At 31.3% G+C, this 18,491-nt stretch overlaps 1 protein-coding gene across 13 annotated transcripts in view; it reads left to right on the plus strand.

Moving 5' to 3' along the window:
• LOC145245959 (3',5'-cyclic-AMP phosphodiesterase 4C-like) overlaps window positions 1-18,491 on the plus strand; it is a 1,213,142-nt gene that overhangs the window by 607,750 nt on the left and 586,901 nt on the right. For 6 of the 13 annotated variants that reach the window (XM_080107731.1, XM_080107732.1, XM_080107734.1 and 3 more), the window contains exon 3: window positions 437-463. The exons of the other annotated variants lie outside the window; for them this stretch is intronic. In XM_080107731.1, the coding sequence (XP_079963857.1) occupies window positions 437-463 (27 nt within the window). The remainder of the gene's footprint in view (window positions 1-436; window positions 464-18,491) is intronic. 13 annotated transcript variants of the gene reach the window in all.

Consider the following 18,491-nt stretch of genomic DNA (forward strand, 5'->3'; position numbering starts at 1 on the left):
GGTATTATCTGCTTATAAAGATAGTAACTGAGTTTCCACTATGGATATAATAAGACACATTCTATTCTTAAAATGAAGAGGAGGATAAAATAATTTAAGTGATTTAAAAAACAAAAATAAAACTGGAATTTTTTGCAATAAAATAAATACTCTATATGAACGTTCACTTATTAAGAAATCTTTAAATTTTCATGAAGATCGGGTAAGTCTGTTTTATTTTTATTTATTTATTCATTTTTTTTCAATCACAGGTATTTAGTTTTTGATATAAAAAACATTGCTTTCACTTTCATTGTCCAACCTTGCATTATTACCATTATTAAACAAATTTAACAGCAATATCATCATTGTAATCCATCATTAATAATTGCTGCTTCATTACTGACTACAACTTTTTTTTTTCAATTCTACATTTTTTCCATCTTTTACATTTTAGAAATTTCCCCACTGTGCGAACAAAAAGGTAGAGTAGACTAGCCTGCTTCTGCCTATCACTCTCACCCTTTCCTCCTTTATTTCTTCTCATTATTCATATCTCTCCCTTGTAACTTATTCCTGGATTTGATAATGTTACTCTTTCTAACCATTGCTTTGGCTTTTCAACATGCTATTAAATTATATATCTCAACATGACATGGGATTTTACACACACACACGGTTCTTAGAAAATCAATTATATAACTTCAGCATTATGTTCTATATGTGTATATAGGTCCGGAAACGCTCGGTTTCCAAATTATAGAGCATTGAAATAAGTACTGATAATAAACATCTAACACGTGCAATATGTGTGATAGTGTATTGTTATTTCTACATATAAAGATAGATAAACACTATTCCTGTAACAGAATCACAGGTAAAGCAAGTTAGATACGCCAACAAAACCATGAAAAGATGACACTAAACAAATATAAAAAAAATCTGAGCATCCTGATCGCTAACTTGGTGGACCCAGTGAACACGTTGCAACTGTTGTTATTTCAACTAATAGAATACAACAAACCAAATACATGCAAATAGATATGATCAGCACAAGAGATGAGCTACAGTAGAAATTTAACTAGTAATGGAATCGTATTACAAAATTCTCACACAAGGAGGCTCATTTACGCATATAGAATATAATCATAACGTTACGACATCAATTTTCCTAACATTGTGTGTGTGTGTGTGTGTGTGTGTGTGTGTGTGTGTGTGTGTGTGTGTGTGTGTGTGTGTGTGTGTGTGTGTGTGTGTGTGTGTGTGATGATTATTGCTTACAGTGAAAATGTCTGAGAAAAAATTGATTTGGTCATTAACTGCAATAAAAAAAATTCTAAAATAACCCGTATTTATTTATTCAACTCTTAAACTATTTTAAATTCCAATTGACATAAAATAAAACACTTTCTCCTTATATTAAGAAATTAATACTAAATTATGCTACATTATTTAAACGTAATAAAAAATTTATCTTAATATTTATGATAGCATTTTTTTGTGTGGTCTTAAAATTGACGAAATTGATATCAGTTTTGATAAAGAACATCTGTATAGATGATGCTGTAGATCTTGTTATAAAACAACAAAAACTAAAATAAAATAATCAAACAAAAACTAAAAATAATATAAACATTGGTTGTAAAGATAATATTTTATTGAGAGATAGTTTTTACTGCTGTTTGTATACATGTATGTTGCATTATAGTTTTGTTATATATCTATGTTACATTTTATATAAAACACTGTATGCAAGTAAGTTCAAAATTTACAAATGTACCTGTATTTGTTTAATCTATTTAAAAACTATTTGAATTTACATTCATATTAAAAAAAACAACTTTTTTCTTATTTATAAAAGAACATGATCAAACATTTATAAAGAAATCAAAAGTTGTTTATAGATATCCTAACACATGTGAATTAATGTCATTTTAATGAAAAACCTCTATATCGGGCATGCTGTGGGTCTTGTAAAAATACACAACAAAAATTAGAATAAAATTATCAAATAACGAATGAAATATGATAAAAAGCGATTATAAAAAAATAATATTTTATCGAGAGAAAGATGTTCTGACTGTTTTGTATGCATGTGTCCAGGTTGTATTAATATCAGTTTATATAAGACAGTGTGCAAGTAAGTTCAATAGTTAATGTAGGTAGTGTGTGCTTGTTTCATGTGAGTGTAAAAGTCTGCTGGTAGATTATTTGTGTGTGTGTGTGTGTGTGTGTGTGTGTGTGTGTGTGTGTGTGTGTGCGCGCGCCCGCGCATATCAGCAATAGTTTATAACTGGTTTGATATTGAGTTATGGCAGATTTATGGATTTTTGAGGACTGTGACGATATGGAAGAGTTCAATGGATTTTTGAGGCCTCTATGTGTGAAAATATGAATAACGGGGAAAAAATCAACTAATACTAGGTAAGGGGTCATCAAGTACCATTTTTATAGACTTTGGTATGACTTCTCAAAGGATTGAACACCCATCTCTCGGCTTATCAACAGACATGCTAATCATTATGCTAAATGGGTCGGTCAAACCAGTGAAATGTATTTAAAAATATATGTAGTTTTAAAGAAAATAATACTGACTTATTTCGTATTAAAAAAACCCTTAGACAACATCTTGAGTGTCTGTGTTTCTCGCTTATTTGTAACTTTGATAAATATACATTGAAGTATTGTTTATCTACTATTAATTAAATATTTATTGAAAGCTGAAATAAAACAAGAGAAAATTGAAAATAATATTTATAAAATTTTATCAAAAACATCTAAACATGATTATATTTTGAATGATTTTTCTCTAAGCTTTCCACCCGACAAGTCTTTTCAAAAACAAGTTTTTTTAAATCCTTGTGTATTTTTAAAATTTTTACTGAGTTGCCTATGAAATCAAATTTAAATAAAATTCAAATGTGCTTATATTTTGAAATACACACATTTTGTATTACTTCAATTGAGAAATGAAATTGGCTGACATATTGAAGTATGATAAATGAGTTGCTACCAAGCCAAGAACCATTCCAATGAAAGAGGATGTTGATTCTTTCAGTCAAGTTAAACATTCTTTGAAATATCCTAACCTCTAAGAATAAAACTTACCAGGTTACATTGTTTATATAATTCACATCAAGTTAAATATTTGAAACCAGCATAAACAAAGTATTGGATTTGAGGGAAGAAGACAGTTATTTCCTGTATATCTCTATCTATATTAAGTTAGACATATGTATATGTTTATGTATTTGTATGTATACGATTCACTCCTAAATTAATTAGTCATCATGAATTTTAGAACATAGGTATAACGGGTACAAATGTAGACTATATTTAGATTACTTTAGCTTTATGCAAAGAGGCAAAAGCCCTTTGTGAAAATTTGAACTCTGATTTTAGTTAAATTTTAACAATAGGTATTAGACATTAATATTTCTCTTAATTCCTTTGGAGTATTTAAAAAAGTTTTTAGGGTTTGAAAATTCAAATATTTCAGATTTGCATAGTCATTAGATATGAATTAAGCAATATTCATTGGATTTCAATTAAGATTCTTTAAGCTTAAAATATTAGATATTTTCTAGAATCAAAATCATGTAATAGATGTTGATCAAAATTGGAATAAGGATTCTAAACATAAGATGGACAGTTTAGGAATAAAGTTTATTTGTAGTACATATGGTTGGATTACAGAAAGGAATGAGAATTTTATTAGAACTTCATGGGTAGTATTTTCGGGGTGGGAGGTAGCATACATAAAGGAAATATCAAGAATTTATCGTGTTTATGCTGCAGATTTCGATTTACGTCATAATCAGGATATTTCGAGATATAACTTGTTGGCAGATATAGAGCTTTTATAAGGAAATTCTAATCTTAAGCTGAAGTAAATATTAACTTAAAAAAAAAAAAGACAAAAAATAAAAGCAAATATTAATCACTATGATCATTCGCTATAGCCAGCATGTCAAACAGTCATTAAACCGAAGATGACCATGAATCCCATAAAGTATTGTTTTAATTAAATGCAAAAAGAATTTTTATTTTTCTCTATAAGTTATACGCATATATATATATATATATATGTTAATAGTATGCCCAACAAACATGGATGACATAGACTTGCCATTATTTCTCTCTTTGTGTATAAATTCGAGATGTAGGTCAGGAATCTGACAACTGATCAGTATTAATTCCTAAACTAATAAACCAATCATTATAAATTTTTGAACAGTTGTTAGGCGAAAGAAATGCCAATGTTGACTGTGTATAGTTTTTGTTTTTATGCAAAGAGAGTGAAAGTGGGGTAGAAAGGTCTCCATGAAAATGTAGGTATCTCTGAGTTTTATGGAATTTAACAATAGCTGTTGGATATCAATTAATAAATATTACATTTTTATTTTATTTATTTTTTTGGTTTAGTATTTTACAGGGTTTTTTTTTAGAGGAAATATTATGAGTACAATATCACATTTGAAAATTCAAGCATAGCAGATTTACATAGAATTTGATCGATAAGAGAGGTATTCAGATTAAAATTTCCCTGTCTAGCAACACTGATCAAACATAGGTGTATGTGGGTGACTGATATATATATATATATATATATATATATATATATATATATATATATATATATATATATATATACATACTAGCAAAAGTACCCGTCGTTGACTGGGTTCATAAACAGCCTATGAAAATGGACTCTGATTTATGAAAGTATGATAGGTTATGAAAAGGATGGGTTGTAAATTTCGGTTGAATTTGGGGGTATCAAAACCAAAGAAAAATATGATGAAAGTAAAAATAAAATAGATAACCCCCATAATTTATTATACCATACCTGTTCACTCTGAAACACTTATCACAATATTCTGTGGATCTATATTAAAAAACCTTGTTAAACTTTGTGACATATTTCCATTCTATGGAGGTTAGGTGTGAACGAACACCCCATAATTTTATTATACCATATTTCTTCAAACTGAAGCATAATTATCAAAGTATACTTACGCAGATAGATATGAAAAGTCTTTATTAAAGTTTGTGCCTATTTCCATTCTATGGAGGCCAGGCGCGAACGCTGACCCCACAATTTTATTATACAATTCCTATTTAAGTTAAAACATACTTATCAAAGTATTCTTATGTACATCTATATCAAAAGCACTTGTAAACGTTTTTTTCTTAATGTTTAAATTTTTTATTTCCATACTTTGTAGATCAGGCACGAACACAGACCCCACAATTTTAATGAACCACCGTTCTGCCAGATCAAACATACCCATTCCTGTGTCTCAATACATCTTCTATCATTATATGTAATCAGTTTTTTAAAATAATCCACCATATAGGAGCCTATTCGTGATCACACACACACGCACACATTCAGCTTTATATTATATATATATATATATATATATATATATATATATATATATATATATATATTAATTATGAATGTACCTGTAAGACCAAGAGCATTAACCAAATGTAAAAAATATTTTGTGTCATTTAAAAAAAAATTCCTAAACTTACTGTGTAAGGCTAAAAAGAGTAACAAAGATAATTGTTTCTGCTTATATTTTCAAAGACAAAACGGAAAAATGTAATGTAAAAAAATATAATACAAATTTTAATAAATCACAACTGAATATTAGAAATGAATGAAATTTAATAATGCCATGTTTTGTTAATATACAAAATAGCAAACACTTTTAAAAGCAATAAAAACTAATGTAGAAGTACGATATGAATCAGTAAATCTTTTTTGTAAATTTTATTTTAACATACTGTTACTGCTATTGTTTATTGAGATCTATAGAGACAACACAATTGTTTATGACACCACTTTGAAGAGTGTTGTTGTTGAGTCTGTTATATTCTAGAGAATACATACAACTAAGTGGCTTGTTATTTTTAAAATCTGTAAAATGACGCTTCCTTTCTTTGACATGTCAATAGCTACTACCCTATAAACGACCGCCCTCTCTCCCACCCAGATTCACAGCTGGCATCTTTTGAAAATTCATATGTTCACAGAATAATTGAGTGAGTGTGTTGTTTTTGTGAAAAAGAAGAAAACTACATGCATTCCAATGACCGTAAATTCCTTTTCATATGAACAATAAAAAAATTTTTCTTTCGAATTTCAATATACTTGTAAGTAATTGTTTAAGTAAAGACAAATCCTTTTTATGATAGTCAGTTTAAAGGTGTATTTAAATGTATTACTATCTGTTCAAACTACCCATTAACAAAAACAAAATGAGTAAGTATACAATGGAACGTTGAAAGACATGTCTCAACAGAACTATCAGAGATGTAAAATCAATGTAGATTTTGGAAGGAGTCTGAATCGAATTAGTAAGAATGCTAGGAGTCAATCGAATTAAAAACTCCAATTCTAAGAGTTCCCCTGCTCAGTTTTTAGATAGTCTGGTACAATTGAAGTTTTTGTGCTACTTGTCGACATTGCATACACCAGAAGTGCAGTCAAGTAGGTCAAGAGAGGATAACCAATTTGTGTGCAAGAAGTTTTAGACAATGGAAATTGATGAGAACTCAGATGTGAAGAAAGTATATCTGATTGAAGTTATTTGTTTCCTCACAGTGGAATGATTTTGATTCAAGTGTTGGAATGTGGGATTTGAAAAACCAACCCTCCAGAGGTAGATCACTTATGTTGAGGAACCTTGAGCAATTAGCAATAAACTAATCCCTTCTCAAAGGGAGAAGACAAAACCTGGGAAGGTGGATTTCTTAGAACTGCACAGGATCAGAGACATATCTCAGTCAAGAGTGAACAGGCCATATTAACACTGGCCTAGATTCTATTGATTTTAGTGCTGAGAGGAAACCCCCAGGTGATGGCAAAAAAGTGTTATCTCAGTAAAGCTATACTAGCCTGGGTGCCCGGGTGTTTGGAGGTGTGTGTTGAGCAAAAAAAAAAAAAAAAATAGTGGTAGTAGGCAGGTAGGCTTGAACCCATACCGCGAATCTGAAAAGAACGTGAAAAAAAGAAAAAGAAAAAACCTGTCTTTGCTGTTGCACCCATCACAAAACCGGAGGTGGTGAAGATTTAAATTAAGACTAGTCAATTGAAAAGAGGGGATGACTTTTGAAAATATTGGTGAAAAAAATGACCCCTCCCTGTAGAAAAATAAATACATACACATGTATGTATTTATTTTGTATTTTTTCTTATTTCATTCGGTTTCCTTCAAAAACTCCTGCTGATAATTTAATTCTTAAATAATAACTTGTACATTTCAGTTGATCTCTTTTTTGCTTAAAATTTTGGCGCCTTTAACATCATCTCGTCTTGGTCATTTTGGCATTGGGTTTTCTATTTTAAATTTATTCCAATCACCATTCAACTTTTTTTTTCTGCTTTCCTTTTTCTTCTTCACGCATTTCCCTTAATTCAGCCTTGCTTCGACAGTCGAGCTGTATATTTCTTCCATTACTTATTTTTTTAAGCACATTTTATCTTTCTTTTAATAATATATTGGAATTCTTTCCCATTCCTTGTACCTATTTGTGAATTATTCCACGGATTTCTGCCTTTTGGATTACTTTGGATCATCTTCCAATTACGCGATTCCCTTGGATTTTACTTGTGCGAATGGAAATTTAACTAACTTTCTTGGATTCTGCATCTTTGGATTTTACCGTCATCGGATATTTTACCCTTCACCAGACTGTCCATTCACGTGAAATCACTTTTTTATTCGCCCTATTCCCTCTACTTCACTTTTTGTTATCAAGTAAGATCTATAACTTACTTGTGGTTTCATTTAATACTTTTGCAACCAAAATCCGATCCCGCATTTTGCTAAATCCTACCCTCTGATGAGAAGGAAAGTATTTCTTCGAAACTCCACGGATTAAGGACTATCCACTTATTTAGTGTTTCCTTTTTAAATTAAATATGTTTTTAACTCTTTTTCAAAGTGTTTTTTTAACATATTTTATTAACTACTTGTTATTATAAGCTCTATCTCCTATTTGGTTTTATCGAGCTTTTACATCTGGTTGAGATTACTTTATAAATATTAATTCTTTAATATTTATAATTTACTTTAGTTTTACCATCTTGGATCATTTTGGTAAACTTAACTGTAATTCTTATTTTATATATATATATATATATATATATATATATATATATATATATATATATATATATATAGAGAGAGAGAGAGAGAGACTTATATATACATGCAGCTAATACAATGGTATCTCTTATGAGCATATAGTACATTTACAAGGATAAATAAGTCTAGGCATCATTTATTTTCAATCTGTTCTTGTGCTAAATTGTTTGGAGGTAAGTACAAGTGTTATTATTGTTCTAGAATATTCAATTCTCCTGAAATAACTTATTTTCCCAGCAATCAGATATAGAGCCAGTGCTTAATTCTTGGTTATTAAATCGCTGAGCAGACGGATATTATCTTGCCCCATTTCCCATGATGGGATGCTAGTTTGTTGCTTGTTTTACCCCAAGCTAATCTGGGCATCTATTTATACACTAGGTGGAGTGAGGAATTAGAGTAAAGTGGTTTTCCTAATTTTGCACCAAGAGTTCGAACAGGTTCGGTCGGAGTATTATGTTGTTTATTTCTAATTCTTGTGGTCGACAACTATTGTCTGAATTCTTCTCCTGAACAGGTATCTGAAACATGGAGAAAACGATAATTTCCTCTTTAAAAAATATTTTTTATGAATCCATATGACATTACTAAGAAATTCACAATCCTTTATGCAATCCAACCATATTTTGTATAAATTACTTCATTTTATGCGTGAGTTGGCTACCAAGTTTTAGCTATGACTATAACAGTGTTTTATCACTATTTAAGAATATGGAAGGAGGATATTTTAGTGAACGTTTCATCAGTAGGTGTGAATCTGAATCGACTTCATATTCACTGGACCTTTATATTCATATATTTTTAGGGTACTCATGCAGAGAGTGATCCGTGCTGAAATAATAATGTTATTATTTAAAAAGCCATTCTTAACATGGAGAGGGGAGGGTGTTTTGTATCTATTCTGTACAATAAACAATTGAATAAAAAAACATATCATAAAACTTTAATTAAACTTGGAAATGCAATTTAAAAATAATAGCGCGGATCACTCTCTGCATCGGCACCATTTTTACTTATCTTTAAGATGTTTTTTTAAAACAATCCCCATGTAACATAGTCGTTATATCAAAGAAACAAGGGACAGGAAAAACTCTACTCACTTTTTTTTAACAAAAACTTTTATATTTGGTATTTCCAACAACGCATTTTTTCTAAATATTTAAAAAGTTACTTTCTCCTTCGTGTGTAACTTCGCCACCCACATGTCTTGAACACATGCTTCCCTCATCATGTCTCAAATGCCACTTCTCTGAACACCTCTGCTTCTTCCAGCACTCTTCTCCATTCAAGTGTGTTCTTTTGTCTCTGCTGTGACGTCACATCATGCAGCTGACTTGGTCATTTGCATATGTTAGCTGCTGCTACCAGCGTCAACAGCTGTTACACCCAGAATATTTCTGAGCTGAAAAGGGTCATCACACTATAAGCTAAAAGCAAAAAAGTGCCAAAAGTGTGTCAGTTATTGAGAATTTAGCATGGCGTATGCAGGTGTGATTATCACTGAATGGCAACAAAACAAAGATTGTTGAACATTCATGATTAAAAATTGGCGTAAAAGTCAGTCATAGACTGAAATTTATTTCTACCAAACATGTGAATCTTATTAACGATTCTATGAATGACATTTTTCAGTTTTTTGCGGAGTGACAGATAGATTATAACCTGTAGAGAAAATCCCCCAAGTTTGTATTTTGAAGCAGAAAGTATCTCTTCCATAGCTTTATTCTAACAACAGATTGGACAGGAGCTTTTTTTTTTTTTTTTTTTTTTCTCCATTAACATAAATTTGATATGAAATGTTTTCATTTTATCATGAGATCGATCCTGGTCGTTTTCAGTTGATAAAACCAGATTGATTTCTGGAGTCTTCACTAGGCTTAATGAATTATACATTTTCAAGTTAATGTTTTATTTATAGCCGTAAAAGAATCGTTTGTTCATAGTTGAAATATAGAAAGGCAAAATGATTGCCAACACAGTATTATAAGAAATCCGTGAAAACCTACTGTGCTTTTGTTGGGTTTCCACGACTGTAACATAATATAACAATTGCCTTGTCATTTGCCTTTCCTGGAGATTTCTGTTTCCATAAAGCCATTTCGATATTTATTGAGATTCCAGACCAAGTGATGGAAGAGAACCTTGTCTCATGATGGACATCTTCATGGCTTCATTCTGATAAGTGCTTTTCTGTTGAACCATACAGTGACCATGATGGACATTTAATATCTCTCTCCCTTTCTCTGCATATGTTTGGTTGTCTATTTCTCCTTTGTGATGTGGAAATAGGGATCGCGGTTCTAGCTTGAATCAAATCAGATATTTAGTTGATTGATTGTTAACTTGCTGAAAATTAGCACGATTTTTGCTATGGATCTGTTTTTCTATGCGTGCGAAAGAGAGCCGGGCAAAGAAAGGGGCCATAAGGATGAATAGAAATTCTGCAAAAAGACGAGCATAGAGATATAGATAAAACATATGGAAGACACTCCCTTTTATCTAGAAGTAATGTGTAGCATCTATTCTGATACTACATTTTTTCTTTTCTGTCCTCGGTCATTGTAGAGGAAATCCTTCTAAACTGAGATAATTTTAGAAAGGAAATTCACAATTTGAAACACTCGATAATAATTTAAGATTTAACGGTTAGAAAGACCGGACGAGTATGACATTGTTTTTAATAAATATTGCTATTTATTAAAAATTAAATTGAAATAAAATTTATAATTAAATTATTATCGAGTGTTTCAAACAGTAAATTTTCTTTTATTGTTTGACAGACATGAAAAACTGTAATCTGACATAAAAACATCATTTTGACCTTATTCCAAACACTTCAGGTCGTGCTAAGATTTACCATCACCATAGCATATAAGAGGAAAAGAAAGATAAAGAAAAAACAAAAGAACAAAATGTCCAATTTCCTAAAGATTAATATTTTATTATTCGAAAATTTGAAAAAAAAAAAAAAAATTCAATTTTATGTTTAATAAATAGCAATATTTATTAAAAACAATTTCGCACTTGTCTGGTCTTTCTTACCGTTAAATCTTGAGATAATTTTTAGTTTTATCTCAATCCAGGGTGTTCCTTTTTGGAGAGCTAGATTTATACCTTACATCCAAATGGCAACGTACCTTGTTTGGAGTGAATAAAAATTTAAAAACAAAAATACACCCCCCCCCCAAAAAAAAACAAACAAACTTGCATTTAACTCTGCCCTCGTGGGAAGACAAGTATATAGGGACACTTTGCAAGATATGGGTGTGACGGCAGCTAAGTTGATAACGATATGGGCTGAAAATTTGGGTATGCCAAGTTCAAGTTCAGTTTCTTCTACAGAAATGCTTTCATCAAATCCATACCTGACCTTGTGTCTAATCTCCCAGAAAGGAGGTAAAAAAAAAAAAAAATTAAAAAATCATCAAAGAGAGACATTTTTATTAAAAAAAGTAAATAAATAAATAATAATAATAATTTTTATAAAATATAGATGATGATCCTTTTCCCTCTCTAAAAAAAAAAAAATAAATAAATTCAATCCACTGATAGAATCATGAATAAAATTCACAATCCTTTCTGTAATTTCATATAAATAAACTTCTGTCTATGGTTCACTTGCCCACCAAGTTTCAGTCGTGAATGTCAAACGGTCTTTTGTTTTATTGCAATTCAATTACATGCTCCAAATGTGCACGCACTTTTGCATTTCAAACACATCTGGATATGATGTTCCTTTTCAGGAATAGTCTAGCAATTGTTTTGATAGACATTATCTATGATTTAAAGCCAGAGTGAATGTGAAGCAGATTTAGGATTATACCCACTACTATTGAAACAATTACCAAAGTATCCCCACTTACAAACTGCTATAAAACAAAGACTATTCTCAATTCAGGACTGATATGTGGTGAACAAGTCAGGCAAATTTGTTTGTCAAATATGGTTGGATTGCAAAAAGGATTATACATTTTATTTCCGATTCCATAGATATTTTGGAAGAGGGGCGTATCGTATATGATGATGATACTTTTGTATACCATAGATCTAATTCGTTACCGAAAGTAAACGAATAATTTTGCTAGTGGTAAATAAACTGACAGACTCGAAACAAACAAGAAATATTCCGGAAAATGTTTTAATAGACATTACTTTTGAAACAAAGCCCAAGATAAAAATGGGAAGGAATAAACTCCATTCAGGATGAAACCTTCTACTGATGCACTGATCACCAACGTGTCCCCATTTATCATTGAATGACAATGAAACAAAGACAGTTAAACGGTCATGACTGAAACTCTGTGAACAAATCAAGCATAAACCGAAATTTGTTTCTACTAAATATTATAGTTGGATTGCAGAAAGAAATGTGTATTTTATTAACAATTTCTTGGTTTGGTTGCATTTAAGCGCCCCCCCCTCCTATATGAAGGGTCTACCTTTTATATTCTAATTATAATCATTTGGGATAATGATTAGTGTTTGCTAGTGGACCGGGAAAATAGGGTTCGATCGAGTCATACCAAAAACTCAAAAACTGCTATTTAATAGCTGCTAGTTGATGAGGATCAAGGATAGTGCAATAATCCTGGGAAAAGAATGGCGCTCTTCCCTACATTTCTATGTAGTAGCTATTGAATAGGGAGCCTTTAGGTTGCTTTTAACTATGATTGATCATTTAACTTTCTTTTCTTTTTACCTAACGTAAATGAGATCTTTTGCTAGTGATAAATGAACAATAATAAAACAAAGACAGTTGGACATTCATGACAAACTTGGAGGACAAACCAGGTATGGATAGAATAGATATAACAAATATGGTTTAATTGTATAAAAAAAACATGTATTTTATTAACGATTCCATGAGTTGGTTGCATTTGTGAGAGAGGGGATCACCGTATGAGGGTTATACCTTTTTATTTTTTAATTTAATTTTTTAATGGAAATTGCTCCAGACAAGGCATGAAGCCACTTGATTTAGTTAAATAAAGAATACTTCAAGTAATAAAAAAATAGTCAACATTAAGTTGTTAGATGGTTAAATTCTGACCCAGAAAACAGCAATTCTCCCCCCCTTCCTTGTCAAAAACGTCATTCATGGAATGTGAGGACTAAAGGACAAAATAAGGTAAACGAGTTACAAGGCTTACCAATGTAGACATATACTTTGAAAGTGATAAGTTAATTGATAATCACTCAAAACAAATCCGAGAAAATAATTTTGATGCTGGCATAATTGTGAAACAGATATTTTGCAAGTTTTGCTTTAATAAATTTAAATAACTGTTAATGAAATCTATTTATTGATGAGTAAAATCCTGTGTATGGATCGATTTTTTTCTTTTCTTTATTTGCTAAACTAATAAAGAGTTAGCAACGGAAACTCAACAGCTGTGACTGATTTTTTTGTTTGCCTTTTCTTCAAAACAATTGCTTTTATGGATGACTTAACATGGTTTAAAGTTTTGTGAGCTAGAGTTAGGAGAAAATCGAACAAGATCATGTTATGGAAAATTAGGTAGGAAAAGAGTAATAATGTAAATTTGAATATTAATAAAATTGTGTGGCTAACTCTCGTGTGTTTTTATCGCCTCCACGTGAATTACACATTACTTTTATTTACTATTAATGAATTATTTAATAAAAAAAATGCAATGGGAATGAATTGTAGTCAAAAGTAGAATGAATATATGCCGAAAACAATATTATCAATCAACTATACCTTATAATATCTATATCCTATAATACAAAATAATTGTATTGCTGTGGTTTCATACATGTTAATCCAATGAAACGCCAGTATTTTATAAAAGAGTGCTCAATAAAAAAATTAGTATTGCTATGACAATTAAGAAAGATTTTCCTTTCACCGTCCATGTATCTGGTGTCAGGAGCAATTTCCATAAACAGAAATTCTTTGTAATGGCTTCTCATCTATGGAAGACGTTACTGCGAGGATATTTTCCTGTTGATTACAACCTAATCGTCTTTCGTTCAATGTCAAAATATTCTTGTCTAATATGGTCCCTTAAGTAACTAAGCACAGTTTATACCATTGATTAGTATTAGTACTCTCATGGTGTTCATTTTGCAACAAATAATAATTCCAGCTCATTAACCCTTATCCTCGAGTAGCTCTTGAACTTCATAAGTATTTTAAAAAAAAAGTTTTTATTAAATGCATGGATTTAACGAAAGAAAGAAGCAATATGAAAGAATTGTTTTAAACAATCATGGATAGTGTTGTCCTCCTGAGATTAGAAACCTGAGTCAAACCATTGATTCTGGTCAGTAAATGGATTCCACCATCAAACATATTTATTACCGTCGTGTGTGTGTGTGTGTGTGTCTTATATTACATGTTTACAATGTAATTGTATATCTGTACTGTATTTGAAGCTAGAAACTTTTTACGGCTTTCCTCTGGTGTTATGCGGCAGGATCTTTAGTACTCAACTGATATTAGATCTAACAAGTCTTGTTCTGACCTAGTTGTAGAGGCAGATAAAATTTGTTATTACATTGATCTAAATTTTACTTTTTTTTTTTTTTGCTCATTTTCTTGTTTTTTTTTTTATCTTATTTTTCTTTTGATTTCATTTTATCTATTTTCCTTTTTATTTTTTTCCTTTTCTGTTTTATTCTTTTCCCTTTTTTCTTTTTTTCTTCTTTTTCTTCTTTCTTCTGTTTTTACATTTTTTTTTCAAGTTCTTTTCTCCGTCCTGTTTGGCGATTTTCTTTTATCCACACCTTAATGATTTCTCTGCTGGTAGATAAGTGTTTCAGGGTATAGTTAAGGGTTGTCTTATTACCAATTCTCCCTCCCCTCTCCCTGTTGCTTAACAAACATTACTGCGTGTGTGTGGGGGGGCACTAAGCAATTGGCTTTAAGTTTAGTAGATAAAAACAACACCAATATACGCACACAACGATATCGTACAGCTAAGTATTTATTGGAATGGAATTCTATCCAAAGTGTCTTCATTTATGTTCTTGGTTGATAGGGTTCTTCAAAGTTCACATCTGGAAATTGGAAAACTTCTTTTTATGTAGTTTATGAGAAAGAGTTTAATCTTAAGTCCCCTCACCTCTGCTAAGTACGATTGCCATGATTAAAGTGTTTACATGTATTTATAATGTAACTGAAGGTAGCTGTTATGTTCTGTCCTAGCGAAAACCATGCTTTAGTATAGTTAGATTGTAAACATGTTAATGATAATCAAATTGTCAAGTCAGAACAGATAAGGTTGAAAAATGAAATGTTCAAAGGAGTTTGCATGTGTTTCATTTCTTCAAACTAAATGTTTCTGTATATAGCTCATAAGTATATGATCTACTCAATTTAGATAATTTACAAGACAATCTAGTGTTGCCCATGTATTATATATACATTTTTGACGATTTAAATTATTTTTCAAATCATATTCCAAATAAAACACTGGGTCATCTTCAGAACAAACTTTTTGTAGTTTCTGGAGATGGTTCACGTTTAGACAATGTGTTCCAATTTGAATTAAAATAAACACTGCGTTGAAACAGCTGTATTGTGTATGCTCTTTATTTTGAATTTCTGTTGAGCTACTAGTGTTTGCAAATTGATGATTGGTCTTTTTGGTTAACTCAAGGAGAATTTTCTACTTGATATAATTTGAAAGTGTGATTAAAAAGTAGTACAAACCTGACCTCGTTCCATCTGTTTCAGGAAAGGAATAAAAAAAATTTTAAAAATGACCGCTCTTACTATTTATGGAATGGTGGTCACGTGAGGTAGTGAGAGTTGGGGAAAATATGCAAATGAGATGCAGTCTGATTTTCAAATAAAAAGCCTGTGTCAGAAAGTGAGGGTGTTTCTTTTTCAGAAGTAAGTTTTTGACAGATGCACGCTGGGGTTTGATACCGAGAATTGCAAGAAGGATAGCATAACGGTTGGAAGTTCTTTCTTTGAACATTACTTTCTAATATTACTGTGACGTTATTGAAATATATCAATATCGTATTAATAATAAAAAAAAAAAATTGAATGGTTAAAATTCCAAGATGCGAAGGAGTTGAAACAAACAAATAAGCCGTTACCACGCTGATATATTTAAAATTCAGAAAAAAAAACAAAAAAAAACGTATTCAACGTTTCCTTAGGAAAAAGCTAACCGTTAAAGAATTTGAAACGCTAATTAGTTGCAGACGGGAGTCCAAAGAAAAAAACACATCTGAGCAGCTCTGCTGATAAAATCAACATCACGAGAAAGATGAAAAGAAAAGCATAGTGGTGTCCTTCAGTGTAAAATAAAGGTTGGTTCATCTTTCACTCTTTCCATTTGTAAATTATAAAGGAAATATCGGATCTCTTTAAGAGAACTATTAAAAATACGAAAACTCAGATTTCGCCTTGCTTGACAAAAAGGAAAGGTTATCGCACGAAAGGAAGAAAAACAAGCAATATAAACAAATAGCGAATCAACCAGAGTAACCTCCCTTTAAGAGAACTATTGAAAATTCAATGATGGAGGGGGAACAACTATGTACTTTTTTTTAGTTGTGAATCCGTTTCGATTCATTATTGGGAGCTCAAGAAAAAAGATAAGACTTATGAACTTAAATATATATCATTTTTTTTTTTTTTTTTTGAATACTCGTTCTTTGGTTTTTTTGAATTTTTGAATACTCCTTCTTTGGTTTTGTTCATCAAAATAAAACAACAACAACAAAAAAAGAAATATATATACATGTTGAATTGATTATCTTTTCATGTTAAAAATATATGCTGAAACTTTTCTGACCTACACTCTCTTGCAGCGATGATCAGCTGATGGCTAAAAAAAATAAAATTTTATCTATTCATCTGACATTTATTTTATACAACACACAAGCCTATAGACCGTGTTTAAATCCGAGAAGAGAGCGCATAATTGTTACCCCCGTTTAAATGCTCTTGTTTTTGATGGAAGTCAATCAAAGACGGACTGGCGCATAGCACCTTTGCAGTCTTCCACGCGATCTGAGATAAAATATTCTTTTTTAAGTTAATTTATAAAGAAAAAAGCTAACCTCAGAAGGGGCATGTCACATGGGAACCTCGTCCGGGAATTGAATTTTTATTAAATGAATAAATAAAAATCAAAAGGATCTTTAATTTTCTTGGAAAAGTAAAATTATACAGATACCATTTACCGGGAACTTTGAAAAAGAAAAAAAACAAAACTTTTTTTTTTTTTTAACATATAGACAATGAGACTAAGACTAAGATTAATCATTACATTGGGGGCTCGACGGCCAAGTCAAAAGAAAACTTACTGACTTAAATTGCCTCAACTTGCGATACAACCAACAAAGATGGATGGGATAGAAGATTTTTTCATAGAGCCATCACTGGAAAAACTAGAAATGATGAGGAAAAGTCTTTTGTTAGAAATTGGAGATAAACTAGAATTGGAAACAAAAAGTTAATCAGAAAAGAAAAACTAATCCGAATAATATCTGAGCACATGGTGGATGATCAAATCTTCAATACAGAGGTACTGTACAGACTGCCGGGCAAAACGATCAATCTAACGGCGGAGCAAATAGAGTTAGAAAAGTATAAATGACAGATGAGGCTAGAACTTGAAAAGGCCAAGTTAGAACAAGAGATAAGACTACGGTAAATTAGTCTATCAGAAAGGGTACGAGAACTGAACCAGTGTATGTTCGACTTAATGAAACAAGTACGGTTAGTACCGAAATTCGTGGAAGCGAACGTAGACGAGTATTTTCCGCACTTCGAAAATACAGCAACCAACTTAAATTGGCCGAAAGACAAATGGGCGCTACTTATACAGACCGCACTCGTTGGAAAAGCTCAGAAAGCTTTTACTACACTTTCAGCGGAAGAAAATAAAGAATATGAAGTAGTTAAAAGGACAATATTACAGAGCTTCGAACTTTTACCCGAAGCATACAGGCAAAAGTTCAGAACGCAAAGGAAGACTGATGTTCAGTCATTCAAGGAGTTTGTCAACGAGAAGGAAAGTTGATGAACAAATGGTTCAATGCGAAAAGAGTAGAAGACGACGCTGAAGAAATAAAACAGTTAGTATTGATGGAAGAGATATTAAATTGGTTACCAGAGGAAATGCGGATTTACCGAAAGGAAAAGAAAATCAACTCTGGTTGTGAATTAGCAATATTAGCCGATGAATATGTGATAACCCGTAAGAGGGGCCAGAACAGACTTACTTTAACAGATTGGACAAATGATCCAAGAGAACCAACTGTATAGAGAGACAGTATAGTGGAAGGTCGGATGACACCAACAGAGAAGCCGAACCACACTGTGTTATAGATGCGGACAGCTTGGGCATATAGCCATTA

This window comes from Euprymna scolopes, chromosome 23, assembly GCF_053919585.1.
Source record: "Euprymna scolopes isolate OS-2025 chromosome 23, ASM5391958v1, whole genome shotgun sequence".
Lineage (NCBI taxonomy): Eukaryota > Metazoa > Mollusca > Cephalopoda > Sepiida > Sepiolidae > Euprymna > Euprymna scolopes.